Raw genomic sequence first — 10,048 nt, 5'->3', positions numbered from 1 at the left:
CCATTAACCTATTCTTTTAAGTTAAGATATTATAAAATAAAATAACTAATGTTGTCATATGTTGGTAAGTACATATTTGAATGAAATTAAAAAGAAATTAATCATAAAAGCTAATTAAATTATGAATTTATTTTAAATTAGTATTAATTATAAAAATATTAATATAAGTTAAAGATATAAATATTTTCAAAAACATGCAACAAACTCATTAATCATCGAAACTTACAAACACTTTATTAAGGGGATTTTTAATTTGTAAATATATTTTTGTTACAATACCATATAGATTATCAATACCACATGCCCCAAAAATAATAACTCACATCGTATGAAATTTATTTATATAACAATTTTTTAAATAATAAATTAAATTAAAAAAATAAAAAGACATAAACATTTGAAAATAAATCTCAAGGATTGATTTGTATATACTATTATACATATTTTAGAATATTCGATCATATATATATATATATATATAAACAAAATTTCACAAAGAAACAAAATAAAAATATTTACAATATAAATATAAATAATTGTAAATAATTATTTATATATTTTCAGTTTAATTTGTTCAAAATATAGCAAAATTTTGTTAGAATTATAAATTCAATATATGAATTCTACACAATTTAAATATTCTATATTTTTTTATGATATTTGAATCTGTTTATGTATTTTAAAAAATCTATTTATATATTATAAATTTTTTTATTTAAATTAAAAATTATTTTACCAAATTCTAACTCGAAACTATATCAATGAAAATAGTTAAATCTCATTGAGCCAAGAGAATCATTCTACAACCCATGTGTAATCTTGTCATTCCTCATCAAAATTGAATTGAAATTTTACTCCTATCAACTAAAATAAAAATTATAAAAAAATCTAAAAATTAAATAACTATAAAAAAAACATTTAAATAATATCTACTCATACAAAAAAAATAAATTACAGATCCCTCTAAACTCATATTAAATCCTTATTAAACCTAGGCCAATAAAAAAATAGCAAATAAGTACTTTGCAACTATTTATACTTTTCGCCACTACTTGTTCCTATTCAAGGATCTGATTAATTTGCAACTATTTCTTACTTTTCGCCACTACTTGTTCCTATTCAAGGATCTGATTCATGGTAAGATTTTAATTCAACAATATTCCGTGAGAATGTATTAGTGGCAATGAGGACATTATAAGATATCCTGTATAATGCTGATATATCAGTGACTCGAAACTCAGTTACAGGTTTTTCAATTCTGGTCACAGCGAATTGGTCACAGAAATTCACAGCTTGAGAGCAGAAAACGAAAATTCATAACATCTACGTAATTAATAACTAAGCTATTAAACACTATAATGTCCCATCTGGTAAGAAGTTTCTACAAGACCAGGGCTTTATTTCAACAGCTTCTACGTGGTCTGTTGTTTTTATTTTACTCCCACACGACGTAATGTGAGCAGTTGGCAATACAAATATGATACGTACATAATTACACTGCTACGGCAAATCGAGTAGTTGGAACCGCAAAGAGTTTGTGGGATCTAGGCATTGTAAATTCATACTTTTCAGTCATGTCCAGGTCCTTCACATCCATGCCCTCAGGAAGCTTCCAATTGAAACAGTGCACGAGTTGCGCCACCGCAAACTCGACGAGAAGAGTTCCCAGTTGCTGTCCTGGACATCCTCTCCTGCCTCCTCCGAACGGAAGCCACTGAAAGTTCTGAATTCTAGAATCTATGGAACCAGCTTCCATAAATCTCTCTGGATTGAAAGTATCTGCATCCTCCCCCCATGACTCAGGGTCCGTTGCGATCTGCCAAAGGTTCACCAGAAGGCGAGTTCCCTTGGGGATTTGATAACCCAATATAGTGCAGTCCTCCACAGAAGCGTGGGGAACCCCAAACGGCCCCGCTGGATGGAGTCTAAGCGTTTCATTCACCACAGCTTGTAAGTAAACGAGACTAGGCAGGTCAGACTCGCTTACCATGCGATCGAATCCAACTACACGTTCCAACTCGCCCTGAAGCTTCTTCATCACTGGTGGGTTTTTCAGTAGTTCGACCATTGTCCAGTCTAAGCTTGTAGAAGACGTGTCCGTGCCAGCGGCCAACATATCCTTTCACCATTGTAAACATAAGTTCGGGGTCACAATTATTGAATTATCGGAAACCAGTGGAATAATTGATGAAATAATATATCCAAAATCAACATACTTTAGAATGAAGGTTTCTTTGTGATTAGGATTCATTTGAAATTTATTTTCTTGGCCATCTACCCTGTGTGATTCCTAAGAATGAAGGAAGAGTTAGCACATAGTTCTGCTCATTATATTGAAATTAGTATTTTAGTTGACAACTTTTTTTTACCAACATTCTGAACCCTGAACTTTAAGTGTGATTCATTTTCGAGATAAAATGATTAATAATGAATAGCATTAGATGGTTTGAGAAATAGATAAAATAATCTCAATATGATAAACATTCTGAACCTTGAACTTTAAGTGTGATTCATTTTTCAGATAAAATGATTAATAATGAATCGTATTAGATGGTTTGAGAAATTGACAAAGTAATCTCAATATGATAGATAGGGAGAAAATTTTCAAATTAACATACTTACCATAACAATTTTAATATTATTTTTTTAATATTATTTCTTCATGATCTATCACATTGAAATTATTTTTCTCAAAGAACCATCCAGTATGGTTTATTTTTGGATTAAAATGGTGAATTATACTAAATAGTTCAAAATATTGGCAAAATAATCTAGATCAGGGAAAGAATTTCATACTAACATATTTACTAGAATAACCACTTTAATATTATCTTTAATAACATTAATATTATCTTTTTTAAATCTATCACACTAAAATGATGAATCACATTGAATGGTTTGAAATATGGGTAAAATAATCTGGTTGGGAAAAAAATTTCAAATCAACAGATTTACTAAAATAACATTTTTAATATTATCTTTTAACACATGAAAATTATTTTTGTCACTACTTTAAACCAACTAATATGTTTATCTTTGAAATAAAATAACCAACCATAATAAATCTAAATCATGGAGAAGAATTTCAGACCAACATACTTACCACACTAACAACTTTAATATCATCCCTTCCCATCCATTACATTGAAATTATTTTTGCCAATATTTTTTTGACATTTCTAACTACCTATTATTATTGTTCATCTCCAATAATATTTACCTTACCCATAAAACGATAAATCACACTCTATGGTTCCAAATATCAATTATTTTTGCCAAAAAAGGAAAAGTAAGATATAACCTAACCTCAATGTGATGAATGAATCTCGGAGAAGATGAATTTCAAGCCAAACATACTTACCAGAAGAACGGCTTTAATATTATCTCGTGAAGGTTGGAACTCTGCATTTTTATCGACAGAGGCTGCAATTAAAACATCCACAAGATCTCGTGGAGCGTTGGCGTCATTCTGCGCAGCGTGATCATCAATTACTTTCTCTAAGAAATCGTCCTGCGACTTCCTTACTTTCTTGAAGCGACGGTTGAAGCCTTGGAGATCCATCCAGGCCAAGTATGGTATGTAGTCTCCGATGTTAAAAGAACCAGACAACGCAACAATTTCTTTCACCATTGATACAAACCCTATGTTGCCAATTATGTCCTGGTCACTATATTTTCTACCGAAGGCCATCCTGCACATTATGTCAGTCACCAGACCCGACACGATCTCAGTAATGTTTACAGGCTGATGAACTGAATTCAGAAGAGAGCGAATCATGTCAGAGACTTCCTCTTCTCTTATGTAGCGGAAGTATTCTATGCGCTTAGAGTGGAGCACCTGTAAAACACAGACCTTGCGCATCTGCCTCCAGTAAGGCCCTAACGGAGCAAAGACCACATCCAAGGAATTATAGGTCAAGTACTTTGCAGCGGCGGATGGAGACCTGCTGGCAAAAATGCGGTCATTGGTCTTGAGAAACTCCTTGGCCATATCTGGAGAGGAGACGACCAAGGTGAGGGCGGAGCCGAGGCGGAGAGACATGAGAGGCCCGTATTTCTTAGATAGCGCCGCCAGAGTGCGGTGGGGAAGCTCTCCCAGCAGGTGAAGGTTGCCGATAATGGGCAACGGAAAAGGCCCCGGGGGCAGCCTCCCCTTAGGCATGCTACCAGATTTTCCATTCCTCCCCCTGAAAAAGAAACTCCATGCCGCCACTGTCAATACAAAGATAAAGGCACTGAGTAGTTTAATATCAAAGTAATTACCTACGTTCCACGAAACTGGGAACTGGTGAAAACCCAACTCCGTCGCCATGATCAATCTCAGCGGCGCACGCTCACTACTTCCAACACAATGAACTACTAGACATATTTTTCTGTAGAGTGGTGGAAATACTTATAGGCTGGTCGCACATGCATAAACGTCAGGTAACTGAATTCTGGTCTCATTACTTACAGGATGGGGATATGGTCATAGTCAACACACGTGAAATTATGGTCCAGTTGGAGCCCGGAAATCACCTTCCACGATTCTCTCTGCACGGAGCTAGACTTTGGACCTCCATGAATCCTTCCACTCGTCTCTCTGCATGTCTTGAAAAGGTTGCAAATATCTGCGCAGAATCATATCTCAACCTTCACGAAATATGGAAATCACGATAATTCTTTTATTGGAAATCAGAACTAAGATAATTGGTAATTTCTAAAGATAGATTATCACTATTACAGCTCTAGTTATTTCAAAAGTGTCATACTTACCCGATTGAAGGAACAAATCATCCCCAAACCGCTTAAACAAACTATGTCACTATTACATCAGATATAATATAATTATTTCACAGGTGCCATATGCTTTGACTTAATGAACTAAAGAGAAACTCATTATCACCAAACCACTCAACCAATTGTCCTCTGACCTAAAAAAACACAAATTTACATAAAAACATCTGAATTAATGTTTTTAAAATAATAATTATCATGTAAGTTTTGTCATTCTCTAAATTATAAAACATATCGAGGGTGTTGAAGTATTTCTTCTCTTCTAGAACTTGGATTTTTTTGTTGAAAGTCTTCTCGAAAGCTCGAGCGTTGAAGGCTGAGAAAATAACCGTGTCCCGCATACAAATTCTTATCTTAAAACATTTTCTGCCCAGAATCATATCTCAACCTTTACGAAATATGGAAATCACGATTTCCTATTTTAATGTAAATCAGAATTAAAATAATTTGTAATTTTTAAAGATACATTATAAGTAATTTTTAAAAATGATTAAAGTTATTATATCAGATATACCTATTTTAAGAATCTTATATACTTAAATTATATATAGTTATTTCAAAAATGTCATATTTGAACTGACACTATCCTCACCGCATCAAACAAATCATCGACAAATTACATCACTATCATTATTACATCGGATATAACTCTTTTAGAAGTGTCATACACTTAATCTGCTCAACTAAAGAAACAAATTGTTACTCAGATAAATTTTCGTTGTAAAAAGTAAAAATTAATATAAAACATATTATATTTATTTTATCATATCAGAATTAATGTTTTTTAATAATAAGTATTTTTTTTTTAATAATAAGTATTTTTTGTTCAAGAGTACACTATTACAGGAAGGGTGTTTAAAACAATATTTGAGACAATGTTTGGGTAAATGGTATTAAATTGAGATAAAAGACACTTGTGCATTGTTTTAAATATTGTCTTTAAACAGGTGCCTCAAATTAATTATAGAAATTTGTCTCTATAAAGACTATATATATAACACAAACATTATTGTCTCTTAGAGACAATTTCATTTTTGTCTCTCAAGAAACAATAGTTGGGATTAAAGACATATTGTCTTTATAGAGACAATAAGTCTTTAATACTAGCTATTGTCTCTCTAGAGATAATAAAAATTTATATTTAAAAGCAATACAATATCACTTTTGTCTCTTTAGAGACAATATAAAACAATGAATCTAGAAAAATATCTCACCATTGAAATAAATCAATATAAAAAATATCTAATTTAAAAATAAAATACAATATCATTCATTAATTCATGTTAGGGCATAGTGGGATCGAACCACCACCCTCCTTCTTATAAGGCAAGTGCTCTTCCATTAAGCTAACATTATTTAAAAAATTATGTGAGGAGTTATAGCAATCATTGAAATTGCATATGTAGGCATTGATTTAAAAAAATGCTCAACACATAATGGCACAATTTTTATAAAATCTATAATCATGCAACACCTATTTTTAACTTAATAAAAAATAACTCAATCAGTTAGTTAAATTTCACACCCTTGTAGCATGACTCACACAACAAGCTAATCATACACAATAATCTACAAACAATTTAATCTATTCCTACAAAGAAAAGTAACTATTTCCACAACAGTTAACTTTCAAATTGCTTTTTGCATCAAAATTTGTCAATAAATAAATACAAAAAAGGGTCGCAAAAAGGCTTCAAATGGCTTCATTGACACCATTACCACTTGGTTTTATTGATTGTAGTGAAATGAATGATTCTCTTAACCCATTTGAACTCACTCATGCCTATATGAAAACCTTGATTTCGCTATCTGTCAACTGATTTTAATATACAAATGAAAACAGTGAAAAGTCTCGTACATGATCTTACATCCAAATTAATATAATTAAATGCATCAAAAGAAATATTAATTTCATCTAAATTAATTAATATTTACAGGAACATTTACAGAGGAAAATCTAAAAGTGTAGTAGCACACAACTGAAAAACTGGGAGTTTATATATCTCTTCCATCTCAATTTTTGGTAATTCCCAATTAGGTTGTGGATTAAATTTCTTCTCTATGAATCTAGTATCAAACAAAACATCTGTATTGCTTTTGTCCAAAAATTTTGTAAGCCATGCCCATTTTTTCTCATGTGTTGCTTTACGAGATTCATTAGAGAAATTAAAAATTTTCCTAGCATCCATACTGATGAAGATAAAAGGTACATATATTATCTATTCCGTAAAGGAATATCTACTATATATAACCTTTTAGTACATACATTATGGCTTTCGTGGGTTCCCCCAGTTGGAATCTCCACTTTGTATCATATCATGAATATTTTGTGGGATATGATATTTCACTTTGGGGATGGGAAAGAATCAAAAGCTTGATCAACACTCTGAGGGCTCATCCTATATAAGGAAGCATTAGCCTCAACTCAAGACACTTGTATCTTGCGATGACTGAAGACCAAAAAGGACCATTATTTATGGGACTTTGGAATCCTCCTATCAATACGTCTTCAAACTTATTGTGTCTGACATCAAGAACACAAGTTAGACATGAGTTATCTAACCCTGGTCATACAAGAGGAATAATCCCAAATTGTATGAGTCTGATATGTATGTATTTGTAATTATGACTCAGACCCCATTCTACATCTTCCTTTCTAATGAGAGGAATTTGATATACACTCTGACCAACAGAAACAGGAACATTTACAGAGGAAAATCTAAATAGTGTAGCAGCGTGGAACTGAAAAACTGGGAGTTTATATATCTTTTCCATCTCAATGTTTGGTAGTTCCCAATTAGGTTGTGGATTAAATTCCTTCTCTACGACCCTAGTATCAAACAAAACATTTGTATTACTTTTGTTCAAAAACTTTGTAAGCCATGCCCATTTTTTCTCATGTGCTGCTTTACAAGATGCATTAGAGAAATTAAAACTTTGCCTAACATCCATACTGATGAAGATAAAAGGATTAAAAGCACCTAAAAATTTGTATATTTGCAATCATGGGTCATGCCTTATGCCCAACAACACCTTTTCTCAGCAACAATGACACTAATTGCTGCAAATAGCTTCAGCTTTCGCTTACAACAGATACGTTTCTCCTTATCTTAACAATGAAGTGGGCACTTTTAAGGAACAATGCAAAATATTTATTATAAAATCCTTGATCACCATAATGTGGCTTATCTCTGACACTACATAGCCTCCATGCCAAGTAAAATACCTGAATTAGTTCAGCAGTCACTATCTACACAACACATTTCCATAGATACATTGTCTCTAGTCGCACTTTATGAACACATTCTTACCATTCTGAAGAATGAATGTGCCACCAAGAAATCTCATAAGAATGTGAAAAAGCAATTTCATTTCAGCCCCACCATCTGTGACTCCTTTACTAAAACATATCATTTTGGGTGTTATAAGAACCACACCAAAAAGGGTTCTCAAAAAGACAAAGTGGTAAGTGTTCTTGTAGGTCTCGACCTCCTACTACTAAGAAAAAGAAATATAGGTCAAGATCTCCTATAGACAGAAGATCATGATTTGTTATCAAGAAAAGGTCTAAACCAGCTAAACAGTCTAAATGCTTTATTTGTGGTCAGACTGGTCATTGGGCCAACAGATGTCCCAACAAAGGAAAGAAAGGAATCCAGAAAAAGATTTCCGAAGTTTTTAAATCCTCTTATGACCTAGCTGATTGGGATTTAGTTTCTCAGACAGATTCCAATTTTGAATGTTTTTCTATACATAGTACTGATTCAGATAATAGGTATGACATTGATGAAAAATTCCAAAAGGTTTCTCTTTTAGACAATAATAGTGACAGTAGTGAGTGTACATATCTGTCCAATTGTTTCATGTTTTCATTTTATGATCTCCAACATCAAATTGAAGAAATGCAGAGACAAAAGGCCTCTCTTCATCCTATCTTGATTATTCCTCGAAGACGCCTCCAAGAAAAGATTGACCATTTGCAGGCTTCTATTCCTCACAAGATAACTGATCGAGAGGACTTTGAGATTTCAAATTGGCATATAACACGAGAAGAATCACAAGAATCTTTTGGTAATATTGCAGAAAAAATATTGGATAAGATTAAAAGGGTAGAAGAAGATCTCCAAAGAGATAGAAACGAGATGAAACAACATTCACAAAGTATTCAAGCTAACATGCAATAACTTGATAGTTTGAACTCATAGTTTCTTTCTTCTACTTTCCTTTCCTCTCAAACTCGATTACTATCAACTAATCAACACAGTAATGAAGACATTCATGACAATAGTGGTATTGATGATAGGATGGAATATGTAAATCACGATATTTTTTTGTTGGAAATCAGAACTAAGATAATCGGTAATTTCTAAAGATAGATTATCACTATTACAGCTATAATTATTTCAAAAATGTCATACTTACCCGATTGAAGGAACAAATCATCCCCAAACCACTTAAACAAACTATGTCACTATTACATCATAACAATGTAGCAGCGGGGAACTGAAAAATTGGGATTTTATATATCTTTTCCATCTCAATGTTTGGTATTTCCCAATTAGGTTGTGGATTAAATTCCTGGTCTACGAATCTAGTATCAAACAAAACATGTGTATTGATTTTGTTCAAAAAAACTTTGTAAGCCATGCCCATTTTTTCTCATGTGCTTTTTTACGAGATTCATTAGAGAAATTAAAACTTTGCCTAGCATCCATACGGATGAAGATAAAAGGTACATATATGATATCTTTTGTAAATGAATATCTACTCTATATAACTTTCTAGTATATACATTATGGCTTTTGTGGGTTCCCCCAGTTGGAATCTCCACTTTGTATCATATCATGAAGCTTTTGTGGGATATGATACTTTACTTTGGGGATGGGAAAGAATAAAAAGCTTGATCAACACTCAAAGGGCTCCTCCTACATAAGGAAGCATTAGCCTCAGCTCAAGACACTGACTGAAGACCAAACATGACCATTATTTAGGGGATTTTGGAATCCTCCTATCAATGGGCCTTCAAACTATCATGACCAATTATTTAAGGGAATTTGGAATCCTCCTATCAATGAGTCTTCAAACTTATTGTGTCTGGCAACAAGAACACAAGTTAGACATGAGTTATCTACCTGGTCATACAAGAGGATTAATCCCAAATTGTATGAGTCCAATATGTATGTATTTGTAATCATGACTTAGACCCCATTCCACATCTTCCTTTCTAATGAGAGGAATGTGATATACACTTTGACCAACAGAAACAGGAACA

At 32.7% G+C, this 10,048-nt stretch overlaps 1 protein-coding gene across 1 annotated transcript; it reads right to left on the bottom strand.

The window, feature by feature from the left end:
• Positions 1-1,208: 1,208 nt before the first annotated feature.
• Positions 1,209-4,057, bottom strand: LOC149233298 (cytochrome P450 71AU50-like). Its single transcript, XM_089376708.1, has 2 exons — positions 3,362-4,057; positions 1,209-2,119 (listed from the first exon to the last, which is right to left on the bottom strand). The coding sequence occupies exons 1-2, from the start codon at positions 4,040-4,042 to the stop codon at positions 1,493-1,495; spliced, it is 1,308 nt and encodes a 435-aa protein (XP_089232834.1). The 5' UTR covers positions 4,043-4,057; the 3' UTR covers positions 1,209-1,492.
• Positions 4,058-10,048: the final 5,991 nt, after the last annotated feature.

Source organism: Pinus tabuliformis, chromosome J (genome assembly GCF_031772625.1).
Source record: "Pinus tabuliformis cultivar Carrire ecotype Pingquan chromosome J, CPIR1, whole genome shotgun sequence".
NCBI lineage: Eukaryota > Viridiplantae > Streptophyta > Pinopsida > Pinales > Pinaceae > Pinus > Pinus tabuliformis.
This window is presented reverse-complemented; position numbering and strand designations above follow the sequence as displayed.